The sequence below is a fragment of the Stenella coeruleoalba genome (assembly GCF_951394435.1).
Source record: "Stenella coeruleoalba genome assembly, chromosome: 3".
Lineage (NCBI taxonomy): Eukaryota > Metazoa > Chordata > Mammalia > Artiodactyla > Delphinidae > Stenella > Stenella coeruleoalba.
Window position 1 is genome coordinate 72,079,503 of NC_137148.1, and position 22,083 is coordinate 72,101,585.

At 40.2% G+C, this 22,083-nt stretch overlaps 2 protein-coding genes across 2 annotated transcripts in view; one reads left to right on the plus strand and one right to left on the minus strand.

Annotated features, from left to right (window-relative positions):
• Positions 1-5,882: 5,882 nt before the first annotated feature.
• Positions 5,883-16,758, minus strand: MBLAC2 (metallo-beta-lactamase domain containing 2). Its single transcript, XM_079916308.1, has 2 exons — positions 15,775-16,758; positions 5,883-9,295 (listed from the first exon to the last, which is right to left on the minus strand). The coding sequence occupies exons 1-2, from the start codon at positions 16,226-16,228 to the stop codon at positions 8,910-8,912; spliced, it is 840 nt and encodes a 279-aa protein (XP_079772434.1). The 5' UTR covers positions 16,229-16,758; the 3' UTR covers positions 5,883-8,909.
• Positions 16,759-16,848: 90 nt separating this feature from the next.
• The window catches only part of POLR3G (RNA polymerase III subunit G), a 41,109-nt gene continuing 35,874 nt past the window's right edge, over positions 16,849-22,083 (plus strand). Inside the window, exon 1 of the mRNA XM_079917981.1 lies at positions 16,849-16,955. The gene's annotated coding sequence lies outside the window, so the exon portion shown is untranslated. The remainder of the gene's footprint in view (positions 16,956-22,083) is intronic.

Sequence of the window (22,083 nt, forward strand, 5' to 3'; positions counted from 1 at the left end):
GCAGGCCCACCACCGCGACAATGGTCGCGCAAAAGCCACTGTCCTCAGGGGACATTAACAGGAGGCTTTGGAAAAGCAGTAATTTTCAGGAAGAATACAACCCCACGGGAACTTTAACCAGAAGTCCTGCAAAAAGGAGAAAAATCTTGAAAAGTCATCGCCAGGCGGCCGCCTTCGGGCTTGGGCTCTGCAGCGTTGCCGGCTGCATCGCCCAGGGCGGTCGCCTGCCGCTGGGCGGTCGGAGGAGGCCGGTGGGAGCGCGGCACCTCGTTAGTCCGTCGGTCCGTCCACGAGTGGAAGCTCAGTCAGAGCTGCCTGCACCAGAGCTAACACCTGCAGCGACTGCCTATTTTGTTTTTTAAGATTCCACATATGAGTGAAATAATACAGTATTTGCCTTTCTCTGTTTGACATTCTCTCTCTGATTTTGGTATCAGGGTGATGCTGACCTCGTGGATTGAGTGCAGAAGGGTACCTTCTTCTGCAATTTTTTGGAAAAGTTTGAGAAGGATAGGTGTTAACTTATCTCTAAATGTTTGGTAGAATTCACCTGTGAAGCCATCTGGTGTTGGCATTTGTTTGTTGGGATTTTTTTTTGTTACTAATTCAATTTCATTACTGGTCTGTTCGTATTTTCTATTTCTTCCTGGTTCAATATTGGGAGATTGTACATTTCTTCTAGGTTTTTCATTTTATTGCTGTGTAGCTGTTTGTAGTAATCTCTTATGATCCATTATGTTTCTGTAGTGTCAGTTGTAACTTCTCCTTTTTCATTTCTGATTTTATTGATTTGGGCCCTCTCTCTTTTCTTGTGGATGAGTCTGGCTGAAGATTTGTCAATTTTGTTTATCTCTTCAAGAACTAGATCTTTGTTTCTTTGATCTTTTCTATTTTTTTTTAGTCTCTATTTCATTTATTTCTGCTCTGTTCTTTATGATTTCTTTCTATCTAATAACTTTGGGTTTTGTTTATTCTCCTTCTTTTAGTTCCTTTAGATATAAGGTTAGGTTGTTTACTTGAGATATTTCCTATTTCCTAATGTAGGTTTGCATGGCTATAAACTTTCCTTTTAGAACTGCTTTTTCATTTGTCTCCAGGTATTTTTAAAATTTTTTTATTTTAAGTTTTGGCTGTGTTCGGTCTTCGTGGCTTCACACAGGCTTTCTCTAGTTGCGGCGAGCAGGGGCTACTCTTTGTTGCAGTGTGTGTGCTTCTCATTGCGGTGGCTTCTCTGGTTGTGGAGCACAGTCTCTAGGCACACAGGCTTCAGTAGTTGTGGCACACAGGCGCCATAGTTGTGGCTCGTGGGCTCTAGAGCGCAGGCTCAATAGTTTTGGCACACGGGCTTAGTTGCTCCACGGCACGTGGGAACTTCCTGGACCAGGGCTCAAACCTGTGTCCCCTGCAATGGCAGGTAGATTCTTAACCACGGCACCACCAAGGAAGTCCCTCCAGGTATTATTTGATTTCCTTTTTGATTTCATCACGTGATCCATTAGTTGTTTAGCAGCATATTATTTAGCCTCCACATGTTTGTATTTTTTGCAGTTTTTTTTTTCTTACAGTTGATTTCTAGTCTCACAGCATTGTGGTTGGAAAAAGTGCTTGATATTTCCGTTTTCTTATACTTACTGTGATTTGTTTTGTGGCCTGGCATGTGATCTACCCTGGAGCATGTCCCATGTGCACTTGAAAAGCAGCAGTAGGTGCTGCTGCTTTTGAATGGAATGTTCTATATACATCTATTAAGTTCATCTTGCCAACACATGTGTCCTCGTGGTAGAATGACTCCCCCAAATGGCTGCAGTCAGTGTCTGTCCCAATGGGATCTCCCATTGCCTCCTTTCTCTCCAGGAGGCTCTCCAAGATCAGCAGGGAGGTCTGGACCCAGGCTCCTTTCAAATACTGCTTCTGCCTTGGGTCCCAAAGCATGTGAGATTTTGTGTGTGCCCTTTAAGAGTGGAGTCTCTATTTCCCAAAAGGGTCTCCCAAAAGTAAACTCTGCTGGCCTTCAAAGCCAAATATTCTGAGGGCTTGTCTTCCTAGTGCAGAAGCCCTGGGCTGAGAAGCCCAATGCAGGGCTCAGATCCCTCACTCTTTGAAGAAAAACTCTGCAGTTGTAATTATTCTCCTATTTGTGAATCGCCCACTGGTGGGTACAGGTATTAATTATACGACATTTCTGCCCCTCCTACCTGTCTCACTGTGGTTCCTTCTTTACATTTTTAGTTGTATATTTTTTCTGCTAGTTTGCTGGTCCTTCTCATCAATAGTTGCTCTGTAGATAATCTAGTTGTAATTTTGGTGTGCCTATGGGAGGAGGTGAGCTCAGGATTTACCTACTCTGACATCTTGGCCACTCCCAAATAGCTGATTTCTTTTTTAGCACCAAATAATATGCTATTGTCTAGATGTACCACAGTTTATCCATTCATCTACTGAAGGACATCTTGTTTGATTCCAAGATTTGGCAATTATGAATAAAGCTGCTATAAACATCCATGTGCAGATTTTTGTGTGGCCATGCATCTTTACTTCATTTGGGTAAATACCAAGGAGCACAATCAGATCATTTGGTAAGAATATGTCTTGTAAGAATGTGCCAATATTCTTCCAAAGTGGCTGTATCATTTTGCATTCTCACCAGCAATGAATGAGTTCCTGTTGCTCCACATTCTCACCACAATTTGGTGTTGTCAGTGTCCTGGATTTTGGCCATCCCAGTAGGTCTGTAGTGATATCTCACTTTTATTTGCACTTCCCTGATGACATATGATATGGAGCATCTTTTCATATGCTTATTTGCCATCTGTATATCTTCTTTGGTGAAGACTGTATATTTTTTATGTGAATTTTATATCCTGCTACTTTGTTAAATTCTCTTACTACTTTAAGAGGGCTTTTTTTTCCACTTATTTCTTTTAGTTTTATTCTTTTAGTTTATTCTTTTAGTTTATTCTTTTAGTTTTCCATAAGATGCTGGCTCTTGGTGTATATATTTAAACTTAAGAGTAGAAGACTTTACAGTTCCATGTGTGAAGGTGCTAAGGAAAGGAGGCTCAGCAATTGTGCACTGCATTGTAGGGTAATCTCACAGGAACCTTTGTTTGGGGACTCTAGATTCAGTATCATTAGGTCTTTTCTTTGGGGAGTCAAATTTTTAAGAAACGGCTTTTAAAATCTACTGCCTAGAGGGTAAATCTTGGTTGCCAGCATTCTTTAAACTAGGTTAGAGGAGTCTGGGAATGTGAACTTTTAGTATACAAACTTCACTGTACATAAAGCTTTGCTAAATCCCTCTCTTTTTAGTATAGGACCCTGGCTTAACAATGTCTAGTTTCTTTTGAGTAGAGATCCTATTTTATCCTCCTCACATAATAATCCTCTAGTCAGCAGCAGATCCCAGTTTTGCAGTGTCTGAAACTCATGAAATTTGGGGGCTTTGAGACAGAGAATAAAAAATAACTTAGTTAAAAAAATTAAAACCAAAAAATGACCCATTTGAACACATTTCTTGGGCCCCTCCCAGGGCCTTGGAAGGGACCCATGACAGTGCTAGGCTCTGAACCTAAAGATTACTTAATTTCATGGTAAATCTAAACTAGCCTCCAATCTTCCTTGAGGTGGGGGGAGAGGAAATTGCTTAGTAGTATAGAATTAGGGGGGATTTGATTTAAATTGCAAACAAACTTTGAAGCAAAAAGACTTTCACTCCAAGTCCTAGAGGTACCTGCTACTATCAATTTCTAAGCCTTTTTAGGGGGAGTTGTGTTGGAAAGGATTGCTTCTTTGCTTTCCACATTCCTGTTTTCAGCCTTCTTGTGTTTGCCAAATTAGTTTTTGTTTCTCTATCAGCTTTCCAATGTCCAAAATGTTGATGCTGTTTGGTCCTTTACATTCTTGCTGTTCTTGTTTATGCCGCTTGAAAGAAAAAAAAAAAAGTCTTTCTTGTCATTTTACTGAGTTTCGGAAAGGGGCAAAAGTTAAGGTGTGCTATACCTGCCATTCTTAAACCCAAATCAGAATGTGCCATATCACACTCCAAAATTGCCCCCCAAAATGGCTGGAGGACTTTACACTCCTAGCAGCACAGCATGAAAATACCCACTTACCTTACCCTTGCCAACACTCCATATCCTCCACATTTCTGAATCTGATTAAACTATCTCATTGCTTACATTTGCATTTCCCTGATTACTAGTGAGGTTCAGGATAATTTTATGTTTATTGGCCTTTTGTATTTCCTCTTCTGTGAATAACCTGTTTATATAATTTACCCATTTTTCTAATAGGTAGTGAAGGGTATCAGAACATGCCATCCCAAAATATCACTGTGGCATGCTGGTTAAGCTGAAGGCAATTGAGAAAAAGCAAATACAGGAAAGGCTCTCTGACTTCCCCCTTACTACCCAAAGCAGGGCATAAAATTTCCCTTGAGAAAGATGCCCTCCCTATACGAGGACGAGGAGAACATTCTTATCACTGGAGATAGGGATCCAACATCAAGATTAATCTGTATAAAAAAATCCATTAAAATAACCCTGGGACTTCCCTGGTGGCACAGTGGTTAAGAATCTGCCTGCCAATGCAGGGGACACGGGTTTGATCCCTGGTCCAGGAAAATCCCACATGCTGTGGAGCAACTAAGCCCGTGCGCCACAACTACTGAGCCTGCGCTCTAGAGCCTGCGAGCCACAACTACTGAGCCCACATGCCAGAACTACTGAAGCCCGCACACCTAGAGCCCACGCTCTGCAATGAGAAGCCACCGCAAGGAGAAGCCCTAGCAGTGCAACGAAGAGTAGCCCCCGCTCGCCACAACTAGAGAAAGCCCGCGAGCAGCAAAGACCTGACACAGCCAAAAATTAAAAACAAAAAAAAGTTGTATTTCACTAGTTTCCACAATTTACCAACCCTAGCTCAAGCCCTTTTTCCTGTCTCTTCATTCTCCAGTTTGTCATTCTTTGCTAAAATGGTATACATGCGCTCAAGCCTATCCATTCCTTTGGGTTTATATTTCATATATATTAACCTCTGTGTACATGTAAAAATATTAACGTCAAAAAAAATTTGTATGCTTTGCTCCTGTTAATCTCTTTTGTAAGTTTAATTCTCAGGCCCAGCCTCAGAATCTAAGAGGGTAAAGGAAAGGTTTTTCCTCCCATACATTAGTTTACCTTTTTCTTGTTGATTTGTAGGCATGCTTTGTATTTGTTTTAAATTTTTTTTCTGTTACACAAGTTAGGAATATTTTTAAATTTCTCTCCCTCTTTAACTTTCATTATGACATCCGAGTTCTAAGACATTTTAAATTTTGATATAGTTTTGCTTTTTGTTTCTATATAGAAAAGATCTTCCTTACCCTAATGTCTTAAACATGATTAAAATTTTCTTTCAATACACATGTGATTCTGCTTTTTACATTTAGATGTTTAATCCATTTGGAATTTATTTTTATGATGGCAGGGGCCTTTTTTCCCACATCAACAATTGAAATATATATTAAATAGTCCCTCTTTTATCCATTTATTTGAAATGCTATATTTATTAACTACTTAAGGCTTATACAGGTATTATTCAGTTTCTGGGTTCTCTATCCTTGCCTAGGGATTTACAGCTTATTTATTACAAGCTTTTCAAAACTGCACTTCACATAGAAAATAACCTTGCAAGACATTAAATGGAAATTTGCTAACATTATAAAAAATACCAACTATAGATTGAAATAAAATGTCCACTTTAATAGTTATCACATAAATGTTTACTTACACTTATCTGAAAATTATAAGAGGACAATTTGTGCATGTCACATTCATATTACTATCCATATAAGAACAACGACACATATTCATTTATTCAACTATATCAGGATAACACACAAGGTTTTGTTTGTTTTAGACTTCTCAGTTAAAAGGAAACACCAAATAAGGGAACTGAATTTCCAAAAATTAAGTTATTAACAAAATGAATAATAAAAATTATTTCTAAATGTCTTAGGTTTTGACAACTTTGAATTATACTTACATAATATTATTTCCCCAAACCATAAATTACAACAAGGGTCACTGTCAGGGTGAAAATATGTATTTTCAAAGCTTCTTTAAAATATGCTATTATGCTTTAACATCACTTGATTTATTCTTGGCACATGTGGCATCTTGAGAAGTAAAAATACACTTTGCCAGTTTTATGTTATTGTGCAGGTATAAGAGAAAGAGCTCAGCTTGGGAGGCAGACAGACCTGTGTTCAGTTACCAGCTTTGTCCAAAGTCGTGTTAGGCTGGTCAATTACTTCTTGGCACTGGGGCCAGGATTAAATTAAATAATGCCTATTTTAAAATGCATAGCATGGGCACTAAATGAATGATACATCCTTTCCCTAATTTACCCACATTGAAGCCATAGCAAAATATCACAGTCTTATGTTTTGGTACAATTTGAAAAACCAGGAAAAAAAACTGGGAAATTTAAAAATAAAATCAATGTGCAATGTGCTTTGAAAAAATCGCACTTTTAAGAAATAAGGAAAGCCTTCATCAGGTTTAAATATTTTTCAATAAAACTTAGTGCCTACTATAACCTGATTTTTTTAAAAAGTCCTAAAATATCATAAAATGGTCAATGGTTAAGGACTTTTGGTTTTCTCTTGTGCTATTGATATAAAAATAATGGCTATATTTAAGGCTCATTAAGTGATATAGTTTGTAGTTGCCCTGAACCAAATCTATGTTCTTGATGTTACACTATCAATTAAAACAGACCTACTGCCTTGAATGACTGTCAGAGAGAAATTCCCATGATATTCTTCATTTCAACAACCATGGCTTCCTTGCTGATTTTCAGTAAGTTCATTTTGTGGCATGTGGCAGTACAGTTTGTCTGTCATAAGGATGATTCTTATATATACAATCACAGACCCATCTTTCTCATGCTAAATGCTTGGTGTTTAGAAGATCTAAGACACCGGAAAATTGAATTGACACAAGGAATAGCCTACTCTAGACAGCAATACTTCCATCCCTATTCTTAGCACTGAGGATGCAGAAATAACCCCATTCTTGTTTTCTACCCTCACCACCCAACAAATCATCCTTCCAAATCTGACTCAAAAACTCCTCCTCCAGGAACCTTTCCCTAACCAAACTTCACACCCCTCCATTTATGTCCCTGACACTCATGTGTAATTTGTATTAACTTCAACCTGCATATACTATTATTCAAGTTTTGTTTGTCTTCTACTTCCAGCTAGGATATAGTCTCTGACTTTTTAAGCTTCCACAGTGTTTAGCACAATGTATGCATGTATGTATGTGACTGTGTGTATGCATGTGGGGGGCGTGTGTGTGTGTTGAATGAATAAAAGACTAAAGAACCTGAGTGGGGTGTTGGGTAGGAAAAGTTTCATATTTTTTCAGAAATCAAAATTGCTGGACCTTCTTAATACTAAAAAATCTGATTTCCAAAGCTATCTGAGTTTGGTTTAGGCTATGTCAATAATAAAAAGGCAGTGAAAAAACTGTTTAAAAAACCCTCATGAAATATTCCAAAAGGCTTTTCAATAAATTATTAAGAGTACCAAACTAAAACATTTTACTAAATAGTGGGATAATCTTTCCTATATCTTTATAAATGTAGACTTCTTTTCATTCAAGACAAAGAATACTGAACAGGAATAGGTGTTGTGAATCAGGATAAAAAAGGCAATTCACTCTAAGTCAATATCTAATGCACATTTTGCAATTGATTTGAAAAGACTTCTGTGGCAAATATGTATGTTATGTTAAGTAAAAGAATGGTTTATATTAGGATGTTGTTTGGTACTATAAAATATGACACATATACTAAAGCTGCTATTTAAAAAGAAAAATTTTGTTTATTATAGCTGTTATTATTAAAATAGGATATAATTTTAAAATTACTCTTAATGTGTATATTTTCAAATTTCCCTGACAGTGTCCTTTTGAGAAATCTGACAATTTATAGTTAGATTACAGACATTTGAATTTCACTTTTACAATTGAAAGTATTACACTTACATAATAACAAACAACAATATATAGTAGTTTCTTTTTACTGAAGCACTCTACAATTTATATTTAAAGCTTCACAATAAAACAAAATTCATTGTACTTTTTGTACGTAAAATTACATAACACATAATGTACACTATAATTACATTAAGAATAAATAAAATGAAGCATAAAAATTCTGTACCATAGGGGCTTCCCTGGTGGCGCAGTGGTTGAGAGTCCGCCTGCCGATGCAGGGGACACAGGTTTGTGCCCCGGTCCAGGAGGATCCCACATGCCGCGGAGCGGCTGGGCCTGTAAGCTATGGCCGCTGAGCCTATGCGTCCGGAGCCTGTGCTCCGCAACGGGAGAGGCCACAACAGTGAGAGGCAAAAAAAAAAAAAAAATTCTGTACCGTAACAATGGATTGTTTTAGCTGTCATTCTAAATGTTAGTTTAAGTTTTGAGTTCTAATGTACTTTAAACCCAAAAACCTTTATCTTCAAATAATATATTAAAAATATCAAGTTCAGAGTATAAACATAAAACTCTTTATGCTCTTTTTTCTAGGTCATCTAGGAAATAAAATGAGAGAAATGAGACGCAAGGTAGTTCTTTTTCTTACTGCAAAATGCCTCCTTGCTTCCCCATATACCTCTATATCATTTCTAGAACAAATATTACAGAATGATGGCAAATTACAAGCTTTGGCAAATTATAATCTTATTTAAGTGGTTTCTTATTTGGAAAAAAGAAAAAAATTTAAGAAGTTCCATTTTTGGCTTATTCATTCTCAACCTTTTTTTCTCTAATACATAATAGTAGTAAAAAAGCATTTCTTAAAATGCTCACTATTTTAAACAACACAGAATTAATTGTATTAATTTATAGAATTAAATACTAGGGCGAGGTCCTAGAATTTGTTACACGTAGGGCTAAACTTGCAAGAGATCGCATGGCAAAAGTAGAAACTTTGTGACATATCCCAGCTTTTGAAATATAGTTAGAAGCCAATCGAAAAAGCCTTTCAGCACCAAAGGTATTGAAGTGCCCAGGAAGCACCTTCTCTACCAGACCTCTGTCCACTAATTCTATCAGACGTTCACAGGTTCCAACATAGTCACTTATCCTGCTGTATGGGAGCCAGTCAATCAGTGATCCATCATACACGACGTCTCCACTGAAGAGAATCTTTCGGTCTTTGTCATGTAAGCAAATACTGCCCCTAGAATGACCAGGCATGTGCATAACAGTGAGCTGTCTGTCACCAAGGTTGATCACATCCCCTAAAAATGGAAACAGAATTTACAGATAAACATGTTATATATTTGACTTCAATCGCTTAAAGAATAGAAGAACACAACAGTTTCAAAGATGTTGGGAAGGATGAACTTATTTTAGTTTTATTTTAAAAATACCTACTTCTTATTGATGATTTAAAATAAGTTGCCTATATTTCACTTCTGTTGTTTGCTAGACCAGTGTTTGCCAAAGTAAACAGTGAAACACAATTTCTGCTGGTTGTTATAACATATAAAAGAAAAGAAGAAAAGAAGATTCTGTGGTCAAATAATTTTGAAAATCCTTCAAAGAAAATTAAGCAGCTTTCTTTTCTGCAAGATATGCTAATGTACATTTAATACGCTAATGTACATTGTGGATATACACAAGGGAGATGTGGCTGTATAGTTTCTCAAATTTATTTGACCAAAAACCTCATTTTTCAGAATATCCATTGTACTAGTATCTGGTGACACAATTCATGAATGGTGCTCTAGTGAACAGTATTATATTTTTGCCCTTTGTTTTGTCACTCTGTGGAAATTAAGACCTGAGGAATCGGTACAAATGATGATGCTCTGGCTACTGGTATTGCTGTAATAAACTGTTCTTAGTCTCTGACCCAGGAACCTCATGTCTTCTGTCAGAATCCATGAAACTGGGGCAAGCTAACTTACTAACCTGCAAGTACGGTAAAATCTCACACTCTTCTCAGTTATTTGACAGTGGGGAGGAAACTGAGCTATATGAATACAAATTGCTGTTTTACTGGATTTAAATCAGTACTAACTTAGGTAAATCATAATAAGTTAAAATATTCATATTGTTATCTCTAGTGCAAACATATACAGAAAAAAATCAAAGAAATATAGCTAAAATTAATAGTGAAATTAAAATGGTGTAATAATCAGGAATTGTTAACATAAAAGAAGAAAATAAAGGAAAAACAAAGACATAAACAAGAAATGAGACATAGAAAACAGATAACAAAATGGCAGACCTAAATACAGCCATATCAATAATTATATTAAATATGAAAGGGATAAACACTCTAATCAAAGGCAGAGATTGTCAGTCTAGATTAAAAAGTGAGATATGTATGCAGTCTACAGGAGAGGAACTATAAAATCAAAGACAAAAATAGTTTGAAAAATTATACCATATAAATATTAACAATAAGGGCTTCTCTGGTGGTGCAGTGGTTAAGAATCCGCCTTAACTTAATGCAGGGGACACGGGTTTGAGCCCTGGTCCAGGAAGATCCCACATGCTATGGAGCAACTAAGCCCGTGTGCCACAACTACTGAGCCCACACGCCACAACTACTGAAGCCCGCGTGCCTAGAGCCCAAGCTCTGCAACAAGAGAAGACACCACAATGAAGAAGTGCACTGCAACTAAGAGTAGCCCCTGCTAGCCACAACTAGAGAAAACCCGCGTGCAGCAATGAAGACCCAACGCAGCCAAAAATAAATAAATTAATTTTAAAAAATATATTAACAATAAGAGAACTAGAGTGGCAATACTGTCAGACAAAATGGTTTTTTATATAAGAATATTACTAGAGGAAAGAGGTACATTTTATGAGGCTATACATTAGGTCAATACATGAAAAAAAATTCTAAATGCATATGTACCTAAAATAGAGACTAAAAATTCTTCAAATAAAAACTGACATAATTAAAATAAGAATAAACAGTTCAACAACTGTGCTTAGAGATTTGAATAGTCCTCTCTGAATAATTCATAATACAAGTAGATTGAAAATCAGTAAGGATACAGAAGACCTGAACAACACTATCAACCAGCTTGACCTAACTGACATATATAAAATAGTTTACACCAAAACAGTGAAGTACACATTCTTTTCAATTGCACATGAAAAAGGTGTTTTGTTATATTTGTACACTGAAAACTACAGAAACATTTTCAAGAGAAATTAAAGAGGATCTAAGCAAAAGGAGAAACGTGCCATATCCATTGATTGGAAGACTCAAAGCTGTTAGGATGGTAATTAAATCCAGTTTTTCTTATAACTGCACTGTCTAATAGTACGTTCTAGGATAATGGAACAACATTATCTGTATCAACACTGTCCAATATGGTAGCCACCAGCTATGTGTAGCTAATGGTTCTTGAAATAAAGCTAGTGCAACAAGGAACTAAATTTTTAATTTTAATCAATCTTAATTAATTTAAATTTGTATTAGATAGCTACATGTGGCTAGTGACTACTTTAATGGTCAGTGTAGATCTATAGATTCAAGAATCTCAATCAAAACCTTGACATGCTTTTTTACAGAAATTGAAAATCTGGCTCTGAAATTTATATGGAAATGCAAATGACCTAGAATAGCCAAAACAATTTTGAAATAGAGGTATAAAGTTGGAGGACTTTTCTAATTTCAAGAGTTATAACAAAGTTGCAATAATCAGGAGAGTGTGGTGCTGGCTAAATGATAGACATAATCATTGAAAGAGACTAGAGTCCAGAAGAAAACACTCACATATATGGTCAGTGTTTTTTTGCGGTGCGCGGGCCTCTCACTGTTGTGGCCTCTCCCATTGCAGAGCACAGGCTCCAGACACGCAGGCTCAGCGGCCATGGCTCACGGGCCCAGCCACTCCGCAGCATGTGGGATATTCCCAGACCAGGGCACGAACCCGTGTCCCCTGCATCGGCAGGCGGACTCTCAACCACTGCGCCACCAGGGAAGCCCATGGTCAGTGGATTTTTGACAAAAGTATCAACTAATATAATTCACTGGGTAAAAGGATAGTCTCCTCAACAAATTAGAGTGGAATACTTTGGATATATATATATATGCAAATAAACAATAGGCACCTCTCAACACTTACTTCACAATATTAACAAAAATTAACTCAAAATGGATCATAATCCTAAATGTGAGAGCTTCCAGCAAAAAAAAAAAACAGAAGAAAATCTTTGTGATCTTGGGCTAGTCATAGAGCTCTTAGATATGACACAAAAAGCATAAAACATAAGGAAAATAGACTAATTGGACTTCATCCAAGTTATAAACTTCCCTGCTTAAAAAGATACCATTAAGAAAATGAAAAGGCAGGCCACACACTGGGAGAAAATACTTGCAAAATGTATATCTGATAAAGGACTTGAATTCAGAATATATAAAGAACACTTACAACTCAATAAGAAAACAATTTTTCAATTTTTAAAAAAGAGAAAAGATTTTGATAGACCCTTAAACAAAGAAGATATTTGAATAGCAAATAAGTACCTGAAAAGATGCTCAATGTCATTAGTCATTAGGGAAATGCAAATTATATATACATACACATACACTTATCCCTATTTTCCATCTGAACTCCTGAGCTCATTAGTACTTGGCATCCCTCAATCAAGAAACCCCTTTGCTTGTGACTTCCCTGGTGGTCCAGTGGTTAAGACTCCTCACTTCAACTGCAGGATGGGTTCAATCCCTGGTGAGGGAACTAAGATCTCATATGCTGCATGGCGCAGGCAAAAAAAAAAAAAAAAAAGAAACCCCTTTACTTTATTCTTGCCAGAAAACAAACTAACTCCGGGGAGAGGAGCATTCACTTAGGGAGAAGAGTTCAGAGTTTTAACAGCTTCTTAAATGGCTTTCAACCAATTCTACTTATTTTAGTTTTCTTCCCTTTGCCCCAACTAAGGTACCAGCTACTGCTAATTCCTGAGCCTTTTAAGTCTCCTGCAGTGCAAACTGGATTGGCTCTCAATTTTCTATTGCTGGCATAGGATAAAACTGCTAACTCAGTCATCACATTTACTCTCCAGCATCCAAAACAGAACCTCAATGTGGATTTATACATAAAGCAAATAGACAAACCATGGTGCATCTGCTGTAATCTTAGTGGGATTTTGAGAGGGAGTCAAATTAGACGTGTTCGTTCAATCTGCTACCTTTCTGGAATCATTTTTTGTTTTTAACCTCCCCAAATGATTTTTAAGTTTACCTGAAACAACGGTTCTAATATCTTGATGACTCTAGGAAAATTGTTTAAACATGTACAGTAGGGGCCAAAATGCCTGCCTATTGTGAAAAACAGGCAGAATGATGTGTGCCCATTCAAGAAGAATGTGCTGTATCAGTTTAGGGTTTATTGCTATCTTCTTATAGGAAGATATGATTTCACTATTAGTAGGGTGAGTTGTTTTTCCATCAAAAATGATGCATGCACTGGATGATGACCTCTCCTTGTCTTCCTTGTCCCTTATACACAAGTAAGCTTTTGGGTTAGTGATACACTGCACAGATTTATGCTTCTCCACGACAGGTGGTCATCAATCCACTAAATGAAATGTAATAAGCTAACAAATTCAGCCTCCTTATTTTCTAACCAAAACAATGAAGACTTCATGCTGTTAGGTATGTACGGTTCGTGTGTACGTAACTGTGTATGAGTTTTTAATATAAATATTTTCTATTTCCTTCCAGGTACCTGGATTATGATAATATCAAGTTAGCAGGCCACACCATTCAGAAGAGACAGGAAATTAATATTCCTGAGAAAAGAGGATATTAGATACTACTTGAGAGAGTGAGACATCCAGTTCCTAATGAAAAACAATTTTTAATTTAACACAGTATTACCACCTTCAAAGTTTTTAGTAAATATTAACCTTTCATTTCACACTTTCAAAGGCTTAAAGCACCACAAAGGTAGCTTGCAGGTTCCTTGCAACTCCAAAATCCTGTAATTCCAGCATCAACTGGGATTTAGGAAACCTGGTTTCCAGTCCGAGCTCTTTCCCTAACTATGTGACTTCAGGTATGATATTCAAGCCCATGTGGATTCTTCATCTATAAAACAATAATTCCTATCGTTCTTTCATCATTTCCTATTTCTGGCACAGAAGCAAAAGTAAATAAGTCAAAAGTCATTTATTCATTTAGACAATTTAAATATATTTTAAATACTAATGTAAACTTTTTTGGGGGGGGCTGGGTGTTAATTTAGTCTGAATACCCATCAACTGCATGGAAATCCTATCTCTAAAAGTATCAATTCCATCAAGAAATACAGCAATTAAAAGTACCTTTAATGTAAATTTAGTTTTCTTTCATCTCAAATTGTCAGGTAATGTAAGACTCCCATCTAAACCATTGTTTTTTTTAATCTTTAGATTTAAAATTTTAATGAAAAGACTGTTTAAGTGGGGTGTGAGGTATAGAATCTTGCTTTCTATTTCTTATGCCTCAAGTGATCAAGATCTCATCTGTAAGATAAACTCATTTTTGTAAAGTACTTCATTATTTGTCATACTGGTTGGTCATAAAAGTGAGACTTATTGTACTGCAGCAACTGGATTTTTCTGCCTCGTAGGGGAATGGTTTAATAAACTAATTTGGCAAATAAAAGAGTTTCAAGATAGAAAGGAAAGAGGGTTTCACCTCCTTCTCAGGATTACCATAATATATTTATGGGGTAGGATTTATGTATGATCTGCATGCTTTGATCTATTGTGCCTGGGTTGCAATCCTAGCTTTTATCTGTATCTTGCTCTGTGGACTCTAGACAAGCCATTTAATTGGGGGTCAGTAGCCTCACTTCAAATGTGTTGTGAGGCTAAAATCAACAGAAGCATTCTAAAAACAAAAAAGAAATTAATATACAAATATCACTGCTGTGACCAACTGGCTTAATTATTTAAGTGACTGTGTGAGGTTGGAAGGGCTGGAACCCTACACTATTTTATTCCATTAGTTTCTTTCTGAACCCCATCCTGCTTTTCACAGAGCCAAAGAGGCCCAGGGTTATCTAAGCATTAGTCCACATACTTCACCATTACGGGAAATAGCCTCCTTATTAATCTTTCTCAGGCCTTGCTTTCAACCAGAATAGAGAGCTGTCATAAGACTCAGACACATTCTACTTTTTACGTTCACAATCAAGCTTTTTCTCTTGTGAGGCAACATCAAGAACTGAAAGATAAAGATTCATGAGCAGATTAGAACCACTGCTCTCTAACGGCTTTCTAAGCCTACAGGTGGGAATTGTTCGTACCCGGCCGATGAAGTCAGCAGTTCTCAAAAGCATAGAACATGACATGCACTCTCCATGAGGCACCATTCCTTAAGAGTCTTTTCGCTAGAAAAGTGCCTGGAAATGTCAGACTTGTGTTCGGGAAAAGAATGGGAATCCTAGTCTGAAGTCTCTATAGCGTTACTACATACCGTACGTTACACAGGAAACTGACTAGGGGGTGGGGCCGGCTTTCAGTCGAGTACTCAGCATTACTACAAGGTGCCGGAGCTTGTCCCTGGTAGGGAAGGCTGCAGTGGCCTTCCACAGACTCTATGGTCGAGTGGGCTTTTGACTCAGGGAAGGGAGAAACAGAAGTAGTGTTTCTGCGATATGACACCTTACAGCCAAGCAGGTGTGCAACAAGCACCCCTCGGACAGTTTCTCCCCAGTCCCTTCCCTTAATGAGAGAACGCGCGCCCGTGAGGGACCATTACCATCCTGCAGGATGAGGGTGGGCTGCACCGCTTGCACTCGGAACTGCCTGGCCCTCCAGCCCGGGCTCGGCGCCCGCACCACCTCACTGTCGGAGAGCCAGGTCACGGTCTCAAAGTTGTCCCCGCGAGCCAGCGCCTCGGCCTCGGCGTGGTGCACCGCCACCCGGTCGAACTGGTAGAGGCCGCCTGAGTGGTCGAAGTGCACGTGGGTAGCCACAGCCAACAGTGGCCGGCACGCCGCATCCTCTTTGGCCCTGCGGTCCTGCAAGAGGCCGGAGGAGTACAGGTACTCCGGGAGGCTGCGCAGCCCCAGGCCTGTGTCGATCACCACGTCCTGCTCGGAGCCGCGCACCAGCCAGATGTTGGCGCGGTTGCCAGACTCATAGAAGCGTTCCTGAATCCAGAAGACGCCGTCGCCCAGGGACTTGTGGGCGTACCACTCAAGCGCAGACATGCTGGGCAAGGATGCGGCCAGGAGGAGTGGGTGTGGGCGTGTGTGCCTCCCGCAGGCTGCCCAGACTCGGGCGCTGCAGCTGTATGGAGCGGTCTGCCCGCAGCCCGGGAGAAACCGCAGAGCAAGGAGGGGGCGGGGGATGCGGATGGGGTTGCGGGGAGAACCAGAAGAAGGAAAGACGCGCGGAGACTCTGCCTGCAGCGTCCGCCCGCACCCTCCTGCCAGGTCCGCAGAGAGCAGGAGCTGCTCTCCTCGTACCGGGGCGCTGGAACAATCGCAGCCTCACTGGCCGTAGCACAAGGGAGCGTTAACGCAGGGGCCAATGCAGTAGACGAGAGATCCAGAAAGTGATAACTCTTCCCACCTCTGGGGGTCTGACGGCAGACGCCGAGAGCTAAGCGTGGGAGGGAGCAGGGCAGCCCACCCACCGCGCGCTATGTTGCGCACTTCCAGCTGGCGCAGAAAGAGTCAGGCCAAGGGGGTTGGACGACTACGGCGCCCGCCAAGGGCTAAAAAGCTCTTTGCCAGGAGGGCGGGGCCTAGCTAGGGAGTGGGTGGGGCTAATTGGTTGGGTTTGAACGCGGCTCTGAGGCCGCGTGGAGGGCGGAGCGTGCTTCTCCAGAGGTGGAACCAGCACCGGAGCGTCGGAACGTTCTGTCCGCACCCCTTCCTTGCCGGCCGGCACTTCGGTTGCACAGTTTTCCAAGCCTCGAGACTTAGTGAGCAGGTAACAGAGGAGGCAATTGAGGGCTTGGGAGGAGTTGGAGAGGGTAAGTGGGGAGTTAAAGGGGCACATGGAGAAGGTGGGGGAAGTCAGGAGTGGAGATTAAAGAGCCTCTGGATTGAGGGGCATTGGGAGATAGCTTTACGTCCCCTTCTCCTAATCCCTTCACAATCGTTTAAAATTGTCGCTTCCAATTTTTACCTAGTCTCCACTTCCTAGGACTGTTTGCAGTGAGAATGGAATTTATACTCTTACTGATGGTAGATTTCCAATTCCTTTGGTATGATTGGTTCAAACACGAGTCATTGCCGCAGACTTGCAGCTAAGGACAGACTATTCAGTATGTTTTCTTAACTGTTAGCACTTTACCCTGTATCATGGGGGAGAGGTGTTGTTGATAAGATTTTTCCTGTCTTCTAAAAAATTAAATTATATATTCGTTCCCCTACCCTCCTTTGTTTTGCATTGTTTGTCCGCTCTTGGAAGAGAGCAAACAAAGTTGGGAAAAAGGCTCAAGTGAGGAAAGGTGGAGGCAGCCGCACCTTGAGAGGACGGGAAAAGTGGATAATGCCTGGGCGTGGCCCCAACAGCCACAGAAATCACCCCCACTATTAACACCAGGTTCCTGTCCCCATCCTGCATCTCCCCACTGTTGAAACATCCATTTAGGCTTCAGAAATTCCCTTGAGAACTTGACTAACCTCCTTGCTCAGCCAGGAAAAATTATAAAGAGACCCATGAGACAGCATTATAAAAGATAATTAGGAAAACACTTATTGTGGCAGCTGCTAATAAGCCTTCTTAGAAGGAGAGGTGTGTTCTCCTCCCCTACAATCCTTAAGTCTTCGATGAGGATGTAGCCTTTCTGAATATTTGCCTAACCTAGTTAGAATTTATCCAGACACTCTGTTCAGGGTTATTCTTATGTGCAAGTCCCAAGCTAAAAGATGTGTAAAAAAACAGAATTAAAAAAAAAAAGTCATGATCTGGGTTCCCAACAATTTGAAGGAAGATAATAACTGTACACAAATGTTTGCAATGTAAAGCAAATGAGATATGTACCCCAGAGGAAGTAAAAACTAGGTGCTGTGAGAATATGCATGGAAGGGATTGTTCAGTGGCATTTGAGCTGGCCTTAAAAGACCACTGTTGGTTAGGATGTTCTCAACAGGGAAGTACAGAATTCTCTGCAGTTTTATTTTTCCTCTAGGCAAAGAGAGGTGAATTGGAGTAATATCCTTACTAGGCCATGAACTCAGCAATAATTCTCCCAATTTTTATTGGACTTTTGCCAGGCTCTGGTTGGTAATGGGGCAGGAAAAGGTGAATAAGTCTTCAAATAAAGAGGCCTTCACACTTACAGATCCTTCTGCTTGTATTACACTTTCCCCTATATATCCTTTCCTAGTTCTCAGCCTGGCTTTTTCCTTCTCTTTGTCAGGTTTGTGCTCAAATATTACAAAATACAGGAGAACTTTATTCAACCATTCTTTCCATAATAGCACCCATGTTTCCTGCCTTTATTTTTTCTTGCACTAATCACTATCTGGCACTCTATAAAGTATATTTTTTTCCATTTCCCATAGTAGACTATGAGCACTACGAAACCAGGGATTTTGTTTTGTTCGCTATTATATTCTCATTATGTAGGTGGTCTGACCCAGAGGTTGCTTAACAAATACTAGAAGGATGGATAATTGAAGAAATTACTGGGGAGACAGGCAAGAACTGACAATTACAACATGATTTTTAAAAGGGTAATAAAAGCAGTGTAGTACTTGGGAAACAGAAAAGAGATAGGCCTACCTCCGTTTCGGATGGAGTAAATGGTCAGAAGTGGCATTTGCATAGTATCTTAAATGATGATGGGGGCTTGCTTACGTGGGTGTGGCCTTCCAAGCAGAAGGAACCGTGACATGCAGCAGCTGGTGTAGCAGAGTTGGGAATGGTTAGAGCTGGGGTGGGGAGAAGGGGAGGTGCAAGGTGCAAGAGGCGGAAAGTTAGTCTCCAAAGCTCTGTTAGTCAAGGAGAGTGATACATCAAGTTTTGTGTTCTAGAGAGATGACTGGAGAGTGGATTGAAAGGGGGAGTCTGGCCATGAGAAGTTTATTTGTTCTGTATTAGAGGTCCAGGCAAGAGATGGTAAAGGCCTGAACTAAAGCAGAAGTGAAGAAAGACAAACATATAAGAAGGGACACAGAGCTGATAGTCTTCTACTATTAGATGAGGAGATCAAGGGAGGTGGAGACAAGGTCAGCATGACTGTTAGTTTCTAATTAGGGCAATTTAGGTGCTATTCATCAGGAAAGAAACTATGACCTGGCTTTCAGTGCCTCTCCTAGCTTCCATGCCTGCTTATATCTGTTTGTATGTTTACTGACCAAGGTAATATGTGCAAGAGACTGTGTGAGATGTGGAGGACAATACAGTTAAGCCACAATTATAACTCATAAAATGTTAGAGCTAGGAGGAATTTCAGAGATGAGCTAAATCTCTGCCACAAAGTTGTTTCCACTGTTAATTAGAATAGGCTTTTGCATTTCAGCTCTTGGATACTTGAATTACACTCATCAAACTATCTCAGAACAATTCTGAATAGGAATTTTCAGGAGGCATCCCAAAATGGAAGGGTGGTGCATCTGATTTTACATTCCCTTTTTTTTTTTTTGCGGTACGCGGGCCTCTCACTGTTGTGGCCTCTACCGTTACGGAGCACAGGCTCTGGATGCGCAGCCTCAGCGGCGATGGCTCACGGGCCCAGCCTCTCCGCAGCATGTGGGATCTTCCCGGACCGGGGCACGCACCCGCATCCCCTGCATCAGCAGGCAGACTGTCAACCACTGCGCTACCAGGGAAGCCCTGGAGCAGTGGTTCTTAATGTAGGTTACATATTGGAATCTCCTGGAGTGCTCTCAAAAGTCCTAGTGCCTAAATCCTACCTCCAGAGATTCTGATTTTATTGTTCTGGGGTGATGCTTGAGGGTTTTTTGTTTTGTTTTGTTTTTTTAACTCTCCTGATGATTCCAGTGTACAGCCAGGTCGCAAACTTGTTCTAGAAGTTTAAAAAAAAAAATCCTTAATAGTAGGCTGACTGAATTGTATTTCTGTGGGTAAATTTGCTTATCAAATCATAGTAAGTAAATAAATAAGGAAAGCCTAACACTGATTACAGAGCTGTTGTATAGAGAGTATTCTACTGAACAGTGGGGGATATAAAATCTCTACTGTTAATATAGTTGAAGAAATAAACAAAAAAAATGGAAGTGAAACTCCTTCTCTTTGGAACAGGTCCATTTCCCAAAAGAGGCATTGTCTATATTTCTTTCAGAATTGAAGAATGCTGCTGCATTGTATGTATTACCTCAATCTTTAAAAATCCATTTATTTTAGCAAGAGGATCTTTCCAAGAGCAAGGTGGGATGAAATGACAGTTGTGGATGTTGAGGGACTTAAACTGGATCTTAAGGTAAAAAGGGATGCAGCCAGGCAAGGAGGAAGAGGGTTCCAGTGGAGAGAATGCTAGTCAAGACGTGATTATAGGCAAGTGAGTCAGGAGGATCAGTGCAGCCATCTTAAAAGGGCCCCCAGTACTTGTAATAGGGAGGTGTTTTTTTTTTAATTAATTAATTAATTATATTTAGTTTTGGCCGCGTTGGGTCTTCGTTGCTGTGTGGGCTTTCTCTAGTTGCGGTGAGCGGGGGCTACTCTTCATTGCAGTGTGCAGACTTCTCATTGCGGTGGCTTCTCTTGTTGCGGAGCACGGGCTCTACGCGCGTTGGCTTCAGTAGTTGTGCCACACAGGCTCAGTAGTTGTGGCTCATGGGCTCCGGAGCGCAGGCTTAGTAATTGTGGCTCACGGGCTTAGTTGCTCCATGGCATGTGGGATCTTCCTGGACCAGGGCTCGAACCCGTGTCCCCTGCATTGGCAGGCGGATTCTTAACCACTACGCCGCCAGGGAAGTCCCTGGGATTTTATTAAAACCTAGAGAAGAGACAGTTTCATAAGGATGGAGGCAATAATGAGTGGTATGCTTTGGAAGTTCAAGAGCGTGAACAAGGGAAAAAGGCCTGTGGATTTTGCCATTGAGGACCATTAGGGACCTTGGCATTTCAGCATCTGCCTGAGTATAGTTCCCATCACAAGTAAGATAAAAGCCAAACCCTTTACCATAGCTCACTCAGGGCTCCACAAGATCTGGTCTTAACCAGACTCTCCTTGTTCCTCACCAGCTGCATGAGCTTCATGTTCCTCAGATGCTCCCAGCTTGTGGCTTCCTCCTTTGCCTCTGTTCTTCCTTCTGTCCATAGCCATCTTCACCTCATTCCTTCATCTTGAAGCTCACAGCCCCTCTCCAGCACCCTGCTCTGATTTATCCTCCACAGAAAGACTTCCCTTGTGTGAAAAAGTCAGTACCATACCCCTTTGTTATTCTTTACCCCTTTACCATGATTTATTTTTCTTCAGAGCTGTACTGATTTCCTAGGGCTGCCATAACATATTTCCACAAATTGGGTGGCTTAAAACAACAGAAATTTATTCTCTCACAGTTTTAGAGGCCAGAAGTCTGAAATCAAGGTATTAGCAGAGTTTGTTCCTTCAGGAGGCTCTGAGGAAGAATCTGTTCAGTGCCTCTCTTCCAGCTTCTGTGGTTCCTGGCACTCCTTGGTGTTCCTGGGTTGCTGCTACAGCACTCAGGTCTGTGCCTGCATCTTCACATGATGTTTCCCCTGTGTGTGTCTCTCTCTGTCCAGATTTCCCCCTTATGAAGACACCAGTCATTAGGAGGGGGCTCACCCTTATCTCATATGACCTCATCTTAATTCGATTTCATCTTCAAAGAGTTTATTTCCAAATAAGGAAGGTGACATTCACAGGTCCCCGGGGGGTTAGGACTTCAACACATTTGGGGGTGGGGGGACATAATTCAACACTATAGGAGCACATAATATTATGCTACATACTTATGCTTGTTTGCGTTCTTTCATCCACTGGGATATAAGCCCTGAAGGCAGGGACTTGGTTTTGTTCAGTGCTCTCTGAGTCCTACCACAGTGCCTGGAATGCTCAATATTAGTTGGATGAAATTGGCCCACATGAAGTAGAGGATGATTTGGATAATGAGAAAATGGG